Source organism: Zingiber officinale, chromosome 6B (genome assembly GCF_018446385.1).
Source record: "Zingiber officinale cultivar Zhangliang chromosome 6B, Zo_v1.1, whole genome shotgun sequence".
In the NCBI taxonomy this organism is placed as follows: Eukaryota; Viridiplantae; Streptophyta; class Magnoliopsida; order Zingiberales; family Zingiberaceae; genus Zingiber; species Zingiber officinale.
This window is the reverse complement of record NC_055996.1, coordinates 3,085,854-3,107,949: the sequence shown is the minus strand read 5'-3', so window position 1 is coordinate 3,107,949 and position 22,096 is coordinate 3,085,854. Positions and strand designations below refer to the sequence as shown.

The 22,096-nt window shown below is 37.1% G+C and overlaps 2 protein-coding genes and 1 non-coding gene across 3 annotated transcripts; all 3 read right to left on the bottom strand.

The window, feature by feature from the left end:
* Nucleotides 1–2,292: 2,292 nt before the first annotated feature.
* LOC121991724 (transcriptional elongation regulator MINIYO-like) lies at nucleotides 2,293–14,629 on the bottom strand. The gene is made up of 10 exons (XM_042545743.1): nucleotides 14,199–14,629; nucleotides 13,222–14,125; nucleotides 12,147–12,274; nucleotides 11,144–11,334; nucleotides 10,035–10,140; nucleotides 9,699–9,962; nucleotides 7,183–7,371; nucleotides 3,614–5,896; nucleotides 2,778–2,987; nucleotides 2,293–2,698 (listed from the first exon to the last, which is right to left on the bottom strand). The coding sequence occupies exons 1-10, from the start codon at nucleotides 14,442–14,444 to the stop codon at nucleotides 2,543–2,545; spliced, it is 4,677 nt and encodes a 1,558-aa protein (XP_042401677.1). The 5' UTR covers nucleotides 14,445–14,629; the 3' UTR covers nucleotides 2,293–2,542.
* A 988-nt stretch (nucleotides 14,630–15,617) lies between these two features.
* On the bottom strand, nucleotides 15,618–17,070 carry LOC121989938 (pectate lyase-like). Its single transcript, XM_042544239.1, has 4 exons — nucleotides 16,874–17,070; nucleotides 16,122–16,788; nucleotides 15,942–16,045; nucleotides 15,618–15,876 (listed from the first exon to the last, which is right to left on the bottom strand). Exons 1-4 carry the CDS (start codon nucleotides 17,068–17,070, stop codon nucleotides 15,618–15,620), a joined length of 1,227 nt encoding a protein of 408 aa, XP_042400173.1.
* Nucleotides 17,071–20,023: 2,953 nt separating this feature from the next.
* On the bottom strand, nucleotides 20,024–20,179 carry LOC121993285. The gene has a single exon (XR_006115152.1). It is a non-coding gene; the product is annotated as a 5.8S ribosomal RNA (ribosomal RNA).
* Between the last annotated feature and the right edge of the window lie 1,917 nt (nucleotides 20,180–22,096).

Genomic DNA, 22,096 nt, shown 5'->3' with positions numbered 1-22,096 from the left:
TATTTCAACGCGCGACCTGTTGTGATCCCGGGCCTACGTGCCGCTAGTACCTTTCGGCTTGTGTACCACTAGTATTTCTCGACCTGCGTGCTGATAGTATCGCTCGGTCTGCTCACCAATATTGGTATCCCAGCCTGCGCGCCGATATTTGTATCCCGGCCTGCACGTCGATATTTATATCTCGATCTGCGCGCCGATATCTTATCTCGGCCTGCATGACGAAGTCATATCCCGACCTGCAGCTCGTCTTCCGGTTCAGTGTCGCGTCCGGCTCCGCGTCGTCAGATCCGACTCTTCATCCGGCTCAGAGTAATCTACTCTTTCGGGTCGCGATAACTCGAGCAGCGCCCCATTTGAGGGCGCTCCCCTGGGCCAGGGTACATCTTCGTATTCGCCTCTCATTTATTTCATTATTATAGTATTAGCATGTTACTTATATGTCCATTGGATCCGCTTCAAGCCTTGGGATACCAGAGACCGGGGGGACCCGGTCGCTGGCTGCAGGTAGCGTTGATCAGAGGACTTCTGAAGACTTGATCAACACAGAAGTCATCTCAGCACACCTCTCCTCCAGGACATCACGCCTCGATCAACATTCTCGCCACCTCACCTGACGGTCCGTCTGACTCAGATTTCGGACATGATCAAATTACATATTGTATTATTCTTCAATCCCTAATTTGTTATCTTCTCATTAGCTTTCTTTATTCATTTGATGCACAAAATAAGAGACACTAAGAGAAGTTATCTAGGTTATGGATTTTGTTTTCTCCTTAGCAATTGTTATCATAGTGTTGTTGGTGCCCGTTTGTTTCAATCAAGTATCCTAATTCTTCCAACCATAAAAGACAACATGTTTCTGTTGACTTCTGTCAATACTTCTACAATTATATTTATTTCTTTTATCAGCTGATTAAATGGTAAATAATGTTCAATCTTTTAGGTGTTTTTCATATTTTTGGATTTGAGAGAAGTTAGTCTTTTATATAACACACGTTCAATCGATAATCAAATATAGATTCGTTACATTAATAATTTTCTTAGTATTGATTTCATGAATATGAAGAAAGATATATACAGGTACATAGATATTAGATGTATGATGAAATAAATCATAGGTCGTCAATTCTTGAAAATCGATCTTTGACCATTACGTCAGATATGTCATGCGTCTACTGTGCTATGCCTTGAAAATATCCAATCGATAACCAAGCAAATACATCAAGTAAACAAATTTTACATATACATCATACATGAGTAAATGTATCTACGTGTGCATCTAAAATGCCACAATGCCAGTAAAACTAAAGGGGCATTAATCTCACTTCCATTTTCTCGTGAAGCTGTGTCACTGCATAGCCACATCTACTTTATATTAATTAAATTCTTTGGCTCAAACCAGTATCCGTACTAAAAACGGAGGAGGCCATTAAACTGACCAAGAAAACAGGAGTATAAGCATCAGTTCTAGTCAGAAATGTTGTTAACAAGGAAGACATCAGAAATGCATTATGCATGGCATTACATTATCTGAAGCACTTTTAAGAATTAAGGGTCGTCGTCATCTTCACTTTGAGCTGTAGCATATATCTTTTGCCAAGACTAGCTTCTTGCGAATCCAAAAAATCGGACAAACACCTAAAACAAAGATGATGGCGATCTAAGATGGTAAAAGACGAATGTACTCGTCCTAGTGTCCAAAAGTAGAAGCTGGTCTTGTCGAAAAACACCTAAAAGGAAGATGCGACGATAAAAAGGGTCCCATGACTCACACTCGATAGACCCCTTTATCGTCGTATCAATAGTATTTAAGTATTATAATACTCGTATATTAAATTTTTTTAAAAGGTTAAATTGAACAACTTATTATACATCCGGTTCGGTATTTAAATTCTATCATAACCTATTGACCATGGTACATAATCAACTCATTAATATTCATAAATAAATTTAGTAAACAATATTAGTGAATAAAACTCATAAATAATATTCATAAATAAAATTTATAAATAATTTTCATCAATAAAACCTTTATCAAGCTAAATTACTCATCAAACAAGTTTAAAATATAAAAATTTCAAACAATCTTTTCTTCAATAATATTTAAACGAATCAAGTTCAATCCAAGTTTAAACCAAACTCAAACACGTTAAACAAGAAAAAAAACAAACTATCATTTGATTCATTTTAAACTCGACTTGACTCGACTACTTTATCAAATAAATTTGAACCCCACAAAACTCAACTTGGTTTGACTTATTTACAGCCCTATTTACAAGACAAGAGACACTCTTTCAAAAATGTGTATTAACTTTATCTCTAGCTTTAAAATTTAGTTTCATTTACAACCTTAGGAATGTATAAGTTTAGTATCGAACTACCATGTTCATGATTTTACAAAGGTTGGGGCGCGGCTTGAACAATAACCAACCCTACAGGGTGACTTGAGATGGTTGCTTATGCAAGAACCATATGCTACACAATTAACAATTAAACTAACTTGTCGGCACTCACTTACCCTGACTAATGGAGATCCTTAATCTTAAACCAAAGGTTCTAGCTTCTCCAACAATGCCAACAGAGAATAGTTTCCTCCACAGGCTTCCTTCAACACTGTGAGTCTCCTCGCGGCTTCACTCTTGTAAGTTGGATCTTCTGATGTGGTTAATCCATTTCGGAGGAGAGATAACAGCATGGCCTGAGAGGCAAAAAGAGTATGTATAAAACATGATGTTTGTCACTTCAATAGGTTTCATCAAAACCCAAACATTGTTTACCTCCTCCTGTGGCTTTTGCAAATGGCTCCGGAGAAGAGTCTTCACCAGCTTATTCCTGAATGCTACCTTCTCCGGTGTATTAGTATTAAATAAGCAAGAAGAGAGATGATGTGCTGCGATCGTGAAACTGATGGAACCTCTAAGAGCAGCTTTGGTAAGGATTCCTGAAGTCCATGATTTTGAATATGACTCCAGAATATCTTCTCGGTCCTGTAAATCATACTCAGAAGTTGATTTCAATGCGTTCAAGGAAAGATTAAATGTGTTTGGATGGCATTAGTCTACCAATTTCTATTAATAAAGCAATTGTAGCAGAGAATCCTAACACTCCATAACTGGTTTCATACACTTTCAGTGTCAAAGCAATTAAATTTTTCGTAGCAGTCCTTGAACCATTACATCGGCTAATCCAATCAACTCACCTAACTATCAAATTTACTAGTTACCTTTGTACCATATTCACACTCACATCCTATTTTCTCTTAGTTTATCCTCTATTAGAGCTATATTAAATTTCTACAGATCATGTCATTGATGCATAATTTATATTAAAGCATGGCAATAGTTCATAATTGCGACCAAAAATACTGACAAAGTGTTTGTATGTCTACTAAGTCATCCACTCGTGTGCTCTGCTCATCTAATTCAATTCTCAATGAACATATGGGGTCAAAGAATAGGAATGATACATCTGATCACTTTGGGAACATAAAATTCCAACATCGAATTTGGACATCAGAAATAGCAGATTTAATTAGCGAAATCACAGTCCAAGAGGGCATCAACAAACAAGGAATTAGATCACAGCAACTGCAAAGTGAGAAATCAACAAGTACCTCAACCGGTTCAAGATACCCTTCAGCATTAGCTATACACATTTCTATTGGCGGCAAGAGTTCAAGTCCTCCTAAATTAGATAAAGCATTCCACATAGAAAGCCTGATAGTAGGTTCAACTGTTCGATGTAGATAAACTGCTACTTGCCGACCATAAATTATATCACCATAAGATAGGGCACAGAACTGTTCAGCAACATGCTCAACAAATGTGCTGTAACTATCGTGAATTGCTCGAAAATTAAGAATTTCTAGGCTAACGGTATTTTGAGTTTCAGGTAAGGAATTCGTGAAACCTTGGAGCTTTTCATCTATATGCTGGCCATATATATCTTGCAAAGTTTTGAAAATATCCATACTTTTCTCTTCCATGAGCACGTCCATGTTTTGGCTCAAAGCCATGGATAGAGCATGTAACTTCCAAATCAAAGGACTACCAGATATTGGAGATTCTGCAGAACTAGAGCATAGATATATGGAAGAGACTTCAAGGCCTAACAGGAAAAACAATCCACTTTTTGCCACATCAAGATCAGTAGGCAAACATGTGCTAATTCTCCTGGCATCCCCCATAATACATATAGCACTGAGAAACCAATGCATAGGTAATGGCAATCTCTGATGTGCCCACTCTACCATCAAAGCATTTGTAGCTTGGTCTCTGGAAAACCCTGAATGTGGCTCAATCTCCTGGATTGTTTCCAGTGCATGTCTCGTCTTGTACCTTTTATTGTTATTCATTTCAGAAATAGGCTTCCTCTTGGCAATTAGCCATCTTTCTTTATAATGGGAATCCAGCATCTTACTGAAAAGATAATAATCATCATCGCCATAGTGCCAGTCAAATGAACTGGAAACCTTGGTATGGCAAAGATATTGAGCAACAAAAGAACCAAGGTACTTCATTACTGATGCCTGAAATAAATAGTCCCATGTCTTCTCTAGGATTGATTCATCACCAGGTCCTGCAAGCAAAGATAATCGAAGTGTCGAATCAATTCTCTGCAAAGTAAGCATCTGATCAGGTTGATAGCTTACTGATTCCGTAGCTTTTATTTGAGTTTGATCATGCTCAAAAATGACAGAGATGTTATGAAGCAAACTCAAAATCAGTCGTGCATCGGTTTGTGCCAACAATACATTTAAGGACCAAAATCCCCCTCCACAAGATCCCCATCCAAATCCAATTCCAGGTGCAGGTCCTCCTCTGTCAAACATTTCAAGAGACTGCAAGATTTGCTGTTCTGAGGAAACTACATCCATGAACATTGAGAGCACTTCTTCAAGCTCATTATGAGCAGACTTGATGAGACCAACATTCAGTATCTTCTCATGCAATCCTGACATACTTTCTGAGAAGGATTGAGTATCATTGAAATTTCTGGCTCTCTTGACAGAGTCATCAATTAGAAGAGCGAGTTGGACAAGTGCATGAAGACAACTCGATGAAGATAAGGACACATCAAAGTCCCCTTGTTGTCTTAAAAGACAAAGCAAGTTTACAAGAGATCTAGTTTCAAGAGAACCAGCTTCAAATACTAATTTGCTTGAACCCGAAAAATTAAGAAATCCATTCTTTATAAGGTTAAGGCCAACATTAGGAACAGACTTGGACAACCTAGGAAGAGAAGTAATTTTGTGGTCCAATTCGTCATGGATATTTGGAGCCACCTTGTGGAATACACCACAAAGCATATGAAGGACTGCAGAAATCACCCATATTATGCAAGAAATAGAAGCAAATTCTAGATGGTTCACATTCTTTTTTGAGTCAGAGGTAAGTGAGCATATATAAGGTATATGTCTTAGTTGTAACCAGCTAACAGCCATGTCAACCATTGAACCCACATGACTCCAAGACCAAGCTTCTGATGTTTCATCTGAAAAACCAATTGATTGATTGTTTAATTGTTCACCAGCGTGCAGAGCAGGTAACTTCTCAGCTAGGGCCTCCAGAACTAGGTAAGCTTCCCTTGTAATGGAAGTGAATTCACTCAAAAGATTGTTGCCAATTAGCTTATTAAACATAGGGGGGCTAAGCCACAAACAAAGAGCAGTGAAAAGATCTGTATAGTGCGTTATGCAAAATCCATACTGAATGCAGACTTTCCATAAACGCAACTGTTGAACCATTAAGGCTGAAGTGAGTTTACAATTTTCCCTTCCAGATTCCATCCACCTTTCAAGGGAAGAAAATGGTTTGCACCAGTTCAACATCACCTGTTGAAACAACCCACACTTCACAAAATCCCAACATATTTGCTTGTTAGCTTCAGATAAAACCTGCATAATTAGCAACACGCTTACAATAACAAGACGGCAAAAAGAAACAAAATTATGTACAAAAGGGCAGAAAATAATATGAAGAAAATAATGTGTCTTCCTAAGATGCATCAATCTGCCTAGGGTTAACAATGAGATTTCAGAACTAATGAACCACAAAATACCTGTAAATTCAATAATATCAAACTCAGACTAAATGTTAGCTACAGGAGTCTTGTTTTATATAAATTTAATGCTAACAAATGCAATTGAGTGTAGAATATAATAGCACAAGGTTCACTACCTTTTGAAACCAGGATCGCTATTTAGTATCACTATTATAAGTGTATAAGTATAAAATGAGTGTATCTTTTAGACTCTGTTACTCAAACTAGACTACAAGGAACTTAACGCATATCAGATACAGGTGTCTGGCATATCAATTTCTTAATGTTTATGCATGTGGTCAATGGAGCATTTGCCAGTGTCCATTGAATGCCAGTTTTAAGGTGTCGAATGTTTGACACAGCATAAGGAGGCATATGACTATCAAATCACATATCATACTTTTGTTTAATTGTTTAACATACATGCAAGCAATCAATATCTTAATAATTGGCCTGTAGATAAATTTGGAAAAAGGATGCTCTTAAAGTATATTTTAAACTTTTGGCATGTTGAACAGATTGCTCAAATTTATTATGTAAATTCAATCTTAAAGAAAATAGTTACTCCCTCTCCTAAGCCTCAGGCCCGAGATCCATCCATGGTATCATGAATAAGAATCATAACTACATTGTGAAAACTAGTTAACAGTCCAGAATTTAGTTTGTTCAGTCTCACAAAACACAAAGGTATAAGAGAAAACAATTGAGTGGTGAAAATTAAGTTTACAATAAAGTTCAGACAGCAAATAAACCACTAATGTATGCTTAAAATGGTGGTAGAATAAAGACGTGGATTCAATTTGCTCACTTTTATCTAATTATAGAAAAATGAATAGCGCCTAGTGATGAGCTAATCCCAAACATCATCTTTTATGAGTCAATAAGAAGGTAGAACTGTAGAGTAACTTAAAATTTATCACACTACATTTTCAGTTCAAAATTGTAAAGAAGAAAGTTCTAATAAATTAAAGAAAAATAAAATATATCCAAAGATAGGCATTGAAAATAGAATACTAAAATTTTCATTAACACTAACAAATAGCATAAATTGTTTAGAAACTGACACTGCATCCGTATGATCATGCAGAAATTAAAATTTCTCTAGAAGGCTAAATCCACTGTAGGCAAGACAGATCTAACCTTCAAAAGAAGCACAACTTTAATCTGAGAAGGATATGGTTCCCCCAACACATGCTTGGTGAATATCTTAACAACTGTTTGTATCAAACTTGGGCACTTCCAAATAGCATCAGCGGAAGTGGGTGAATGTCTAGCAATTGCAACAACAATAGAAAGAAGGGACTCTTCTAAAACTGCAAGAGGGTCCATCTGAATAAACCAAAAGATAATTAATAAGTAACAAAGCCTTCAAGAGCTTTAGATTCAGAATAAAAAAATTGTGAACATAAATGTAATATTCATTATAAAATAGTTTAGAGCTTTGTGACATAAGTTTGCACATGGAGATCGGAAGACAGTGAAGATGTTGAAAGAATTTATTTCTTTCTTAATCATATTTTCAGTTGTATGTCAAATATTGGATATACTGATTATAATGGAGATCCAAGAAGGCGAGAACTATGCATCTCACAAAATTGATTAGATTTACAAAACCAAAGTAGCTGTTGACAAGAACCTTGTGCATGTGAATGGCAAAAAAAAAAGAGCAATACATCTATCCAAAATTATTCACCTCCTCTTATCTAGTTTATTTTTCTTGTTGCTTCCCCTTCACCCTCCCCTCTTCCCTCCAACCTATCCATCCAAGTAAGCAGGCCATTAATATGGACCCGTCATCATGATCATCAAGCTATTTTTGTTCTAATTATGAGGCTGGCTATATGACTCTTATGTCTCTATTGAGTTCTTTGAAAGGCTAGTCACACAAAAGTCAGTTGTCAGATGAGGTGTGGCCATTAATGTGGAATATTGATATAAAAGTAAATGCTGGAACATTCATAGGAACTCATTCTTCAGAAACTGCATTCAAAATAAAATGCATCTATCTAGTAAACTATTATTAAAATCATTTGTCAAACTGATGAAGCCAGCAGCAAGAACTGAATTTTTATTTATCTGGTTGATATTTGAATTTATGCAAATTAATTTGCATGTCAGGTGACATTTAAACGTAGAGCCAATGCAAGATACAACTTTCAACATCAAAGCAAAATGGCTTGCTTGTAAGACTAGCTACTTTGCTATTGAATTGGTTCTAGTCAACCAAAACAATTCAACTTTTAAAAACGGATTCCATGTTGTATCTTCTTGCTTTGCAAGGAAAAAAACATAAATTAAGTAACAGAAGTTAAACAAGTGTCAGAGTTCCAAAAATCTGCAATAAAGCCAAAAAAGGTTGGAGGAATTCTTCTATTCATAACTATGGGGACCTCATTGCCATCAAATCAGAGAATAGCCGCCACTTGGCAGAATGCGAACTGTATATATCTAGGTTTAAATTTCAGTTTAAATAAAAGTTTTAGTATCATCCCAAAATTACCATCATGGTGACAACTCATATCAACAGATGATATGGACTGTGCTAACCTCTTCAAAACATTTTCCCCACCTTCGACTTCTTTTGACAGTTCATATCATCCTTTCCCTATGCCTCCTACTTACCATAAGACTAAAGAGGATCCTGTGTCAGTGTTTAAATCGTACCAAGTGAATAGATAAGATCTGGTGTAATACAAAAGAGGAAGAGAGGATGCTTAAGCAAAAGGGAGAAAGAGAGGCAGCATACAAGTCAATTTGATTGGAGTAATAAATCATGCTGACTAAATACATATAAAAGATGCAATTCTGCAAGCATCATTTCAGGTTTAAATTAGATTATGACTTGAAAAAAACATTGTTGAAGTTTAAAATCATATCTTTAAGCATTAGTTTAACGATTCATCATAGTTATATTTTATTTATCACAAATTGTTGGTTATGCATTTTACTAATATCGTAAAAAATTGCATCCTTATAATAGTGTAAAGTTAGTTTTGTTGATTATATTATTGCAAAGACAAACATGGATTATTAGTTATAAGACCATTGTATATATAGCTGTTTAACTAGAAACTGTTATCTCTTAAATAAAAATAATCTCATTATGTTGTGACATGTTATTATGTTCTTGCAGAACTGATAAACATGTTTTGATGGGCAATTCTGATTTCAGTTCCTGTTGGCCTTGGTGTACGAGGGAGGCTTCCATGATAATATTGAAGTCCAATTCTGTTCAAATTTATGCAACGATGACATTATTTGTATTTTAATTTTTCTTTGATGGTTGTTAGCTCACAGTATAAGATTGATCAGTGATTTATAAAAGTTGCACATCCACATACTACATCAGTGTTCCAAAGCAGGGCAGACCACTCTTAGCTGTATTAATATCCAAGATTTCTGTTAGATATTCTACAAGTATGTGTGTTGTATTCCTACTTAATAGAACAAAAGTACCTAAGTCTTAACTAGACTATGAAATTCCTGACAAAATGAGGTTCTCAATGTAATCAGCATTCTCAAGCCACTCTACTCCCAACTATTTGAGGTTGGCTAGATTGATGTTATCCCTCCATAACAAAGATTTTTAAATGTAATATGTCAAATAGACTCTGAAATAGCCAGTGCAAAATTTAAAGTGTAACAAAAATTTTCACCTCCAAAAGACAACATATTCTTGGAAGAATTCCCATCCTAACAAGGCCAGCAGCAACATCTTGTTCTGATACAAAAATGTCATCTTGAATGGTATGATTCCCTTCACTTTCATCATCTTCATTATGCTGATCATTATTGGGAAGAATGTTTGAAGATTTAGTGTTATATTTCCAGTAACCCCCATGAAGAAAGCCACCATCAACATCAGGTCTACTCCGAAAAACAGGAGCAGTAAAAGTATTTTTCTTACTAGTGGTGAATTTCTGTAAGAAAGAAAAAGTATGAGTGACCTAGAAAACAAACAAAAATGAAATTTCATTGATTGATGTAGATACCTCTGAAAAATCAAAGAAATTCTCATTTATATCAAAGCATAATATAGATTGAATGGCCTTTACACAGGCCAAAACCACAGAATCATGATTATCATCCAAAGCAATCCTGTAAATGAACTCAAATATTAGAAACTAGGAAAAACATGTACTTAGAAAACTGAAGAAAAAAAAAGTTAAGAGAATAACATTAAACAGAAGCCAATTCAATGTTTACTTTCCATAAAAGATCACATGAATAACTAGGTTTCAACTTGCAGCAACCAAATCACAACCCATCAATAAACACAGTTTTTTCTAGGTCCAGACATCTTATCTGTCTGTTGACTAATGGTTCAATAAAAAAATCAAAAAAAAAAAACAATCAGGTAATTTCCCATTTGGCTTGACTAGTTCTGGCAGGTTTAGTAATGCTGTTGGGATATCTAAGATCAGAACCCTTCCCAGTGGAACTGGAAATCTGGTTGGATTCCCAGAAGATGATTGATGGACAATATTTTGAACAGCAAATGCAGTCAAACGTTCTTTTTGTTACACTCCAGGTGGGAATGGCAAAAACATACCTGTAGAGTTTGTCTATTTGAATATATTAACTATGCTTTCTTAGAGATCTACTGCCAAATAAGACCAAAAAAAAACATGTATATGTGAATAGCCTAGGTAAAGTAAGCTACAGGTAACATTTAATTTTCTCCTATTAGGCTGGTTTTTCCATTAGTTGGGAAGCATACATGGTGGTATATCAAAAGGAGGACCAGCACTTGGATGAGATGTTCACTCCAGGTAAGTGACTAACAACATGCACCTGTAAGCAGAATTTGTTTTGATAGAGAGTTGGTATTCATCCATGCGAAGACAAAAATAACCTGCTGAACTTCTCCGTCATTATTGAAGAGTATTGGTGAAGAGGGAACAAATATTTAAACTGTGCTAATCTCTTAGAAAGTAGAAAGACAAGAAAAAAGCTTGAAGAACCCATGTCAATCAAAATTTTGCAGGAACATAAACAAATTCCAAATAACTCGACAAGAACTATTTTTGAATTAATATAAAATTCTTAAAACCCAAGAGTATTTTTTGAGATCATAATTCTGTATTCTCTTAACATTTACCTAAGTGAAATAGTCATCTGAGGTTCAGGACCAAGAGCAAAAGCCCAAACAGCTTGCCAATCAACGAGATTATCAGAGGGGTTTTTTCCTCTGACGTGATGAAAATCATTATCCATTTGCTGTAAGTTGCACAAAGCCTTGTTGAGTATAGATATTATCAGATGCAAAGCAATTGCCCTCTGCCCTGGTATCTGAAGTTGAAAGATAGATAGCAACAAAGTATTACTTGAATAACATAGGCCAGTTCTAAAATAAGACAAAAATATAATATAATAACCCTGATTCTGCAAAAATATTTGTGCACAGCGTGGAAACAGTGACCAACATTAAGCTGCAAAAAGGTCTTAGATGAAGAAACACTTTAGTGATCCAATATTATGCAACAGGAATCTGCCTTTAAATAGAGACGAGAGAGAGAAGGCAGTGTCCTCGATGACAATAGCGCCAACTTATTCGAGCCACAAGGTTGCATGTCCACAATATAATCAACTACAATTCCCATAAACCAAAATCGTCAAGTCTGCAGGTAGCAATGCTACAACCATCCTTAATATTATATATCTGAAAAAATCATCCACATTTTACAATTGACAGCAACAACGTTTTTAAAAGTATCTATTTACATTCACTTCAAATGTAAAACCCAAAGTAGTCTGGTGTCACCCTTGATACACAACTAAAGTTAGCATAATGCAATGGGGTTTCTACATTACCATAGGAAGCCTATAAGATTGATAATATGCAACGGAAAACTACCAACCTTTGTCCAATTTGAGGAAGCAGATTGAGTGGGAGAAACAATTATGGAAATGAGATAACATAATTATCCAGTAAATCACCATTGTAGCCTTGACAAATTCTCTTTGCTCTAATTGTGAATGCAAATTAGAGATGTCTTTTAATTAATAAAAAAACACAAAAAAAAAATCCTTTTTATGACCATGAGCAACCCACTAAGCAGAACAATCCAAACACAATGCAATAACAAGTTGATCAAACTAACCATACTCCTAGTAAGTGATACTGCTTCATTAATTGTATACCCTGCAGCAGCAGGATCCCCTTCAGTTCGAAGCAAGTCCCTCTCAGTCACATGCTCAGCATTGTAAGGACCAACTTTAGAGCCACCACCTAAATGACAAGAAATAAATTAATATCCGTAGGAAACCAGCAAAACAAATAACAAAATGAATGAAAGAGAAAACAAAGACAGATTTTATACGCATAATTCACAATTCAGAGGCAAGGATTTTGTTGAAGAATAAAGAAAATCTTTGGGCAACCCATATAATTCCCAAATGTTTAAAATCACAGCTTCCTGTTGTCAGTAGTGATAACACCAACAACCGGTTGGGATGTTGAGTGTAAAATATGTACAAAAATTAAATGAATAATGATAAGAACGTTTAGATGAATGTAGAAGATTACAAAAACAAAATAAACAAATTCTATTGATGCACATGAACAAAAAGGTGTACCATGATACGTAATTGAATTAAAAAGAGAAAAAAGTTCGGATGGTATATATGCCCCAAAATGGCCATTAAATCCACAGATAATTTGAATGAGTTAGAACTGATGATAAGAAGGATAAATGGAAGCCAAAGAATACTCCAGCTAACAAGATTAACATCCAGATATTGATATTATGGTCTTATATTTTGCTTATTACTATGTACCAATCTCAAATAATTGGACAAATACATGACTTGATTATTATTGTTGTTTGTCCTCTTTTGAAGATTAATGACGTCAAAAGTATATTGTTAATTTTTTTGTGATACATGAATATGATTATGATACCAGTATGTATATGTCACTGCCACATGAATAAACAATTGCACAAACCAAATTTTACATTTTATGCTATGCTTGAAGGTCATTTAAGTATACAGCATGATGTACTGGTAAATAATGATCCGACCGATTAGTATTGGACTTTATTCTAATCCTGATCAAATATCCAAAATTGAGAACCAAAAAATTACAGGATCAAATATAAAGTGTGTGATAACAAATTGGTGTTTTGGTAATAGTTTAGCCTCTTAATATTAATGGTGCAAGGACAATGATAATACCATTGAGAATGTTATGAGTAGAATCAGCCTCCAAAACATCGCCATCCAATGAAAACCTTAATGACCTAACCTTCTCAACTCTCTCACTCCAAGACTTCCATGAGCTATTATTGCTTTCAATCTTTGAGGTCCAAACTCCAGAAGGGTCTACAGTTGTTGCACTCTTTCCACTATCAACTGGCTTGATACTTGAGACCTTTTGTCTTCCATCGCTTTCTTCTTGACCAATAACTTTACTACTCCTTAACTTGCTTTGTCCCCGCTTCTTCAACATCTCAATAACAGAAGGATTCATCTTATCCAGTATCTCATTTTGTGCCTCAGATATCTCTTCTGCAGACATGTTCTTTAGCAAGGAAAGATTCTCAGCATCTATGTCATCCATGAAAGACGAAGATCCATAACAATTGACCTCTGACGTTTCTATATCACCTCTATCAGAACCTTTGTCAGTCCATGCAGCAATGCTGCTGATAGCACTGGCTGAACCCACACCACTTTCATCTGCCTCTTCAGATTCTAATTTGCTCGTCATGGATTTTGGTTCAGTTGTCAGCATGAACTTTTTGGAAACACTTCCATTCATCAGCTCACTGGACAAAATTTGATCTTTTTCTGGCTTACAAACACTGTTTGAGGTAGAAATAGGTGAATTTAGAACACTACTCTTCTTCACCTCTCTTTTTCTCCCTGCATCAGCTTTTGCTACATTGTTGGATTGTGGCAAAGAAGTGCCGTCTTGTGAAACAAATTCCTTCCACTTGCTAAAATCCAGGGGTTTCTTCTCCTTTCTCTCAATAGGGTTTGCATAGGAAGCAATCGGATCATAATCTGTTTCATCCTTATCTTCCTCCATGTCACCCTCTCCAGCCTCAATCGGCGCAGAGCCAAGCGGCGTCCAGTGCTGCAAGTTACAAAAAAATAATGTCAAAGAAAGTCTCAAAATTTAATTCTGTTTATTCTTACTAAGTTCCTACTGGGCCATGTGAGCGGCGGCGAGCCACGGGGAAAGGAAGAACCGTCGGACGAGGAAGGGGAATGGTGGAGGGGATTCCGGTACTGCTGTTGCCGTTACCAGAGGAGGAAAAGCCCTTTTCAACGATGCCGCCAACGAGGCCAGGTACATGATGCAGTTCATGCACAATCTTCTTGAGAGCGATGCTGGACCTTGTAGACTTTTGAGAGGTTCGATAGCCCTTGGCGGGCGGCTTGTCTGATTCCATAGCGATCGATTTACGATGCCAATATCTCAACTCACGACGAGTAATCAACGGTGGCGCAACCTTGCCGTTTGAGGGATTGCAGAACCGCCGGGAAGGAACTATCGAAACTCCGCAGCGTTCACCTGCGCTGTAGCTCCGCCGCGCCCCTGGCGATTCGCGAAATAGCCGTGGCAACGATGTCGGACCTCCTCGAAGCAAGCCCGTAATAAAGAGGGTAGGTATGGAAGGGAAGACTATCTGGGCCGGATCGGCAGCCCAGTTGTGAGTTCTTATCCATCCTCCCATCTCCTTGGCCCATGATTTTTATCTAGTTTAAAACAAATCAAATTTTTTTATTATAATATATAAATATTTATAATATTTATATGTCATGTAATTTTGTCACATATCGTTAAAAAATCCGTAAATTACTGAACCTAGTAAAAGTTGTGAAATATCCAAATCTAGGTAAATTTTAAAATTATCAAATCATATCCAATTTACTTTTATCGTCTTCACTGACATTATCATAATAAATTATTATACTATAATAATCAATTCATATATTATTCTTCAGAGTATTAATATCCTGAATCGTTAATTAGTATTTAAAAAATTACCTCTACATATAAAAATAATGTTTAAAAATATAAATATAAATATAATTAATAAAATTAAACGATTACATACAATTTAATTCTATATCATTTTGAGTTTTTAAACTAATTTACTAGAGAATTCGGAATAGCATAAAATAATATATTATATATTTATCTTATAATAGGAATCAAAAATTTTAATTGTTTATTATAATATAGCAATCAATTTAATATTGTTCATCAGTATCCCAATAGATTCATATATTGTAACTCTCAATCAGTAAAAAAAAAAAATGAGATTAGGTACTGATTTTAAAATTTACTTAATATTAAACAACTTGAAAAAAAAAAATTAAGAGACACACTTCCTTCAAACACTTCTCAAGGAGCATTATTCCATGGGGGATTCATTGTGAAAACTTTTTGATTTATCTTAATAATCGATAGAACATTTTTATAGGACCGGATAGTCGCCTAGCCTCGATTTACCGAGCCTGGTTATTCCTATGGCACTACATCGACCTCGTGCACTAAATCAGATCGATAAACACATACAAATTAATATTCCATAGATTTGGTAAATCAGATATCACGATCAGCATTGCTGATCGGCGACGCAGTCGAGTGCGCCGGCAAATCGCGTGAGTCTGCTGACGTAGTTCCCTATCAGCTCATTCTCCTTGCTCGGAAACTCCTGCTTCAGCTCCGGCGACCCCGACTCCACGGAGGATGCTCCGTTCTCCGACTCCGTTGCGTAGCCGAGGATTGTCGGATTCTTTCTTCCTCCGACGGCGTCCTCCATCGTCCGGTGGGCGTAGTCATTGCTCACGATGTGGCAGAAACCCCATCGGCATCTGCAAATGTGATTTCAAGTTAATCACTGAAAAACTACGGCGGCGTAGGGATCCAGATCGCGAACCTGGGCAGTCTCCGAACAAGGCCGGCTCCGAAGTGGTTGAAGGCTAATGTGATCTGCGTGATCGCGTCGCCGGAGTAGGACTCGCTTTCGCCGAACAGCATTGCCTGTAGATTTTCACGGTCGAATTAATTAGTATTCATAGAAACAGAGGAAAACAGAGGAGCGGCGATGTGTTCATACGTCGTCGTTGTGTTGAGTGAGGTGGCAATTGGAGACGGTGATGGCCGTGGAGTTCTGCCCGGCGTCGATGAGACCATCCATGCAGTTGGCCACAGAGACGTGATCGATCCAGATGTCACTGGATCCAGAGATGGAGATGCCGTCGCCGTCGCTCCGGGTGCGGCGGCCGACGTGGCTCTCGGAGACGCGGACCATGCCGCCGTTCCCTGCCTTGATATCGTGTATGCGGAGGCCGTGGAGGATGACGTTGTGGACGAACTGGAGCGTGAGGCCGGCTCCGCCGGCGATCCGCACGTCCGCGCCGCGGCCGTCGATCGTCTTGTTGCTGGTGACGATGAGCTCCTCCGCGAGTCGGATGACCATGTCGCGGGCGAAAACGATCCAGAGGGGGCGGTCCTGGACGACGCCGAACCGGAGGGTGCCCGGCTTCGGGTCGACGACGTCGGAGTCGGAGGCGTCGGTGACCACGTACAACTCGCCGGCCTTCCCGCCGCCGGCGCGGCGCCCGAACCCCTGCGCGCACTCCGCCAGCTGCCGCCGGCGGTCCGCCCAGTTGCTCCTGCACCGCCAGCAACGGTCGATGGGGTTCGTCGCCTGGCACAGGCCGACGAGCAGCCGGTTCGCGCCGCGAAGGCCTCTGCCCTTCTGCTTTTGCTTCGCCAAATCTCTGCGTCGTCAGTTTGGTCACGACTTACTCAACGATCAAGGAGGAAATATACAGTTAAAGAGACGAGGAGCGATTAATTAATTACTGGCCAACTTGGTGATTGAACTGTCGGGTTAGGGATACCGGATCCGGGTCATAGGATCTGCGGGCCTGGTTGGTGGCTTCGTCTGCCCGCTTCTGCCAGTACGAATCGAAGTCGGCGATGTGGGCGGCGGAGAAGGCGGCGGACGCCAGGAAGAGGGACGACAAGAACACGAACCTCGCTGTAGAGCTTGAATCCATCACGCAATTTACTTGGGAATTTTTTTATTTTTTATTATTTATTTATTTTAAATTTGTGCAATTTTTTCTTGTTTATATTATTTTCAGGGTATTTCTAATTCAAAAGTTGGATTATATAGGTGGAGAAGTGGCGAGAAGGCAGGAGAGCCTCATTTGATGGCGTCTAAATATAGAGAAGGATGGAGCACGGTTAATGTGTTCTCCATGGATCCTGTATTTTAGCATTTATTTTTCTCTACAAGTTGAGGCATTAAATTGGCCTCGTTCGATTTGATTTCGATTGGTATTTCGAAATTTGTTTCGATTTTTATATGTTTAATGCAAATAAAAGCGTCCGATTATGAAAAGAACAATTTTTTTTTTCTACAATGTGTAACATTTATCAATAGCTGTTAAAATTTGATTATTTTATTTTAATTAAAATTATCATTATTATATGAAAATATTTTTTACCAACTTATTCAAAACTAAGTAAATTTCATCAATATCATTTTAAATGGGTCAAAATTATTTTAAAATTAAATGGGTCAAAATTATTTTAAAATAGATTTAGATAGTTATAAATAAACTCTAAAATCTTTAATATTATTATATCAAAATACTTTTATCAATTTGGTAAAAAAACATTTAAATTTATCAAAATGATTTTAAAATAGTTGTAGAGGCTGCTAAATAGGGTGTTCAATTGGCTAGAGGGTGACAGATTTACTATAATGAGATAAAGATCAATTTTTGGGTCATAGTCTCAGGAAAAAAAATTTCCACTCCTAGCCAATTGGCAGTCGGTTATAAATTAACCCCATGATTTACTTTTCTTCACATAACTTGGAAGTGGATTGTGAGAGACGTCTAAAATAAGTATAATCATATTTTTACTATAATAAAAGCTATTAAGTAGTTATTACATTATTGTAAAAACTATTAAATAGTCACATAGTGTTGGATAAATTTTAAACCCTAAATTATAAATTTTAAATCTTAAAATTTTTATAATAAATTTTAAACTGCACTGTTATATCAAAATAATCTATATCAACTTAATCAAAATTATTTAAATTTCACCAGATAATATAATAATATTATATTAATTATTACATATTATAGCAGCTAGTTATAGCTGGCTAGCTACTATAACGACATTAATATTTTGAAAAAGTGATGTACTTTTGATTTTTGATTTTTTTTTTAAAGGCGTCACTTTGATGATTTATATAATTTGGGTCACTTATTTAATTTTTTACACCACGTTTAATGCAATTACCTGTAAAAATTCTATTATTTTTGTGCATTTATTGTGTTTTTTTTCAGACACTTATGCTTTTGTTTAGCTTGTGCAACTATATTTCAAAACAAAGTGCATTTTTATAGAGGGCAAAAATTAACAGAGCATCTATCATTTAATAAATTATTAGATTAGCATCTCTTTTTTAATTAAACTTAAATGCCCCTCCATTTAAAGTAAATTATCCAAAATATTCTTAACAGCTAATTTTTACAATGTACAGTAGTTGGCTACTAGCTATCATAACATACAGCATCTCGTTATTAGTTCCTGTAATATATAACAGTTGATTGTTAACCTCTATTGTTAACCTCTATAATAATATTATTTTGTGTTGATCATATTTATTGGAGAGTGAGGACATGATTAAAATAATATTTTAATAAATAAAATAAATTAAGATGACATATTTTGTGTTGATCATATTTATAGTACAATTCAAATGAATATTATCTAATAATATTAATGAATGATTAGGTAGAAGATAGTAGGTAATTGTTACAATATATAATAATAGATTTGTAGCATCTACTATAATATAATTATCTTATATTAATTTTATTTTATTAGAAAATGATAATCTGATTAAAATAATATTTTAATGAGTAAAATAAATCAAAAAGATTTTATAATACTTACTATATTTCAAATAAATATTATTATCTACAAATTAGCAGATAACTAATATAAATATGTAACAGTTAATTGTTAGTTTTTATATGATAATTTTTACGTGATGTAACAGTGGTTAAATAGCTTTTATACGGTGTAACCATGACAAGGTTAAATTATAGATATTTTCACGGTAAAAAACTTATTGATGGGTGCCCTTTATTTTGTATTTTTTTAAAATGGGATGCCCGTTGATGTTTGGATGTTCACCCTTTTATATAATCAACTGTGTGCTTTTTATATAAACACCACTATTTTAGATATTTATTATGCAAACATCGTTTGACAAATAATACTCTTTTTAAACCATGCCATTAATATATTATATTGAGTAGATTTTGTTGTTAATAAAAGAATTTATTTTTTATTGGATTTAGTAGCCGCAAGTCTGTCCAAATATAAATTTAAATATACCAATAAAATAAATTGTTAAAAACGTATTTATCTAATTTAATTATTTTATAATAATAATAATATGTTTTTTAACTAAATAATGTTAATTGAATATATCATAAAATGGTAAATTATAATTTACCCGATAGAACTCACCCACTCAAGCTCTTGCTATCCTAAGGGAAACTTCGGAGAGAATCAGTTATTAGATAGTTCAATTAGTCTTTCGCCCCTATACCCAAGTAAGACGAAACAATTTGCACGGCAGTATCACTTCGGACCTCCACTAGAGTTTCCTCTAGCTTCCCCTCGTTCAGGCATAGTTCACCATCTTTCGACGGGTGACCTCGCTTGACTTAGGGCCACAAGTTAATGGATACGACACTTTCTTTCTTTCATCTAGTGTCACAATCACGCAAGGTCTCTTGAGGACTCATCTGAAAATGACGAGGACGACGTTCTGTTCCCGCTCACAGCGACCAACATCTATCGTGCCCGACGACTACCGACTACCCACTCTTCAATCGACTGTGCCCGAGGGCACACGAGGCCAAGTTCTGCGCTCGGCACCAACTGACAATGCATGGAGTAAAGGCAACGATGTCATGACACCCAAGCAGGCATGCCCTTGGCCACAAGGCCTCAGACACAACTTGCATTCAAAAACTCAATGGTTCACGAGATTCTGCAATTCACACCAAGTATCGCATTTCACTTTATTTTTTACCAATGCAAGAGCCGAGATATCCATTGTCGAGAGTCGTTTGATTATGAGAAAATCTTCGATGCATTAAGCTCCCCTGTGCATGACAAGGGGCCCTCCGCTTCCGAGTTCATTGTTACTTAGTGTCGATCACACCGAACTATGGTCAATCGCCCATCGACGTGGGTGGGGCGAGGAAAGGGACACATTCACACATTCATAACTATCCGTCATTCTATATGCTCTCTCAATAATGATCCTTTTGCAAGTTCACCTACGAAAACCTTATTACGGCTTCTCCTTCCTCTAAATAATAAGGTTTAATGGACTTCTCAATACATCGCGAGTGGCGAACCACCCATGCCCCCCCCCCCCATCCGAACACTTCACCAAACCATTCAACTAGTAGAAGCAACGAGCGGTGTGTACAAAGGGCAGGGGCATAGTCAACATGAGCTGATGACTCGCGCTTACTAGAAATTTCTCGTTGAAGACCAACAATTGCAATGATCTCTCCCCATCATGATGAAATTTGTTAAGATTACCCAAGCCTGTCGGACAAGGCAACAAACTCATTGAATACATCAGTGTAGCTCGCGTGCGACCCAGAACATCTAAGGGCATCACAGACTTGTTATTGCCTCAAACTCCCGTGACCTACACGACTATAGTGTTGGTGCAATCGACCTAAGTTTTGATCGGTACGATTATAGTTTTGATGTGTGTGTCAAAGAGTTTAAGTTAGGTTCACCATTGTATCTGATATGTGTATTTGAGTTGTGCAGGTTCGCAGGATACACATGCGACTCAGGTTGATGGCTTCGGGTCCGGTCAAGGATGAAGCATCGAGGGACCGTGGACAAGGCAGCGAGGACAAGGGTCGAGGGAAGCAATTTTGAGGCATACGCGAAGGATGGCATTGGGGGCGAGCCGCGGGCTTGAATGCATCCGAGGGACGAGAGCCAAAGAAAGTATGCTTGAAGGTTCTGTTAAAGCTGCAAAGGAAGCGTCAAAAGAGTCGTAAGGGTGAGGGTACGAGTGCACGAGAGATTGTACTCGGAGTAAAAGCATAAATTTTAGGGTTTGTTGTAGCAGTACCGTAGCGTTACTGTAGCAGTATTGTAGCAGTCGACTGCATGTTTTAGCAGTCGACTGGGCGCGAACAGAATGGTTCTGTTCGTTCGGTCGGTGTAGATCAGTCGACTGCAAGTTTTAGCAGTCGACTGGTAAATGACCGTTGGTGCTGGAAAGTAGCCGTTGGCTACCTCCAATGGTAACACCAATCGAATGCATTTTTAGCAGTCGACTGGTGTCGAGATGAGTTGATATGATGATCAACTCTCTCCTCTAATTTATAGGAAGCTTTGGGGCTTGAAGGAGACTACTCATGCTTGTTGAATAACTCCTTGTCATTGCCCAAAGCTTCCAAGCCTACTCTCTTCCTCCTAAACCTAAGTTCATCATTGTAAAGAGGAAGAGATCCTTTGTGAGAGGTTTGCTCTGTTGGGACCTTAGATGGCTAGAGGGGGGTGAATAGCCTCTTTGAAAAACACTAAACAACAATTTCTTCAAGAACTTTGTTAGCACAGCGGAATTAGAAAACTAGAACAAGAAAACACAGCACACTAACTCAGAGATTTACGAGGTTCGGGGATAACTTGCCCCTACTCCTCGGCGTGTCCGTAAGGTGGACGAATCCTCTTGATCTTTCGGTAGATCATACCCCGGAAGCTATCCGGCTAAAGGATTCTCCTTCTCGGTGGAGTAACCTCTCCACAAAGTCTTTAACAGCAGTAAGAAATTAAGCACAAGACTTACAGTAGTGGCTCAAGTGAAATGATCAAAGGAAGCTCACAGCCACAATCAGCGAAGAACAAGCGCACTGCTTCAATCTTCCAGAGAGTTTTTCTCCACAGTATTTTTCACAGCAAGAGCACAAAAAGCATTGTTCCGAGAGCCTCTCCTCTCCACCTTCA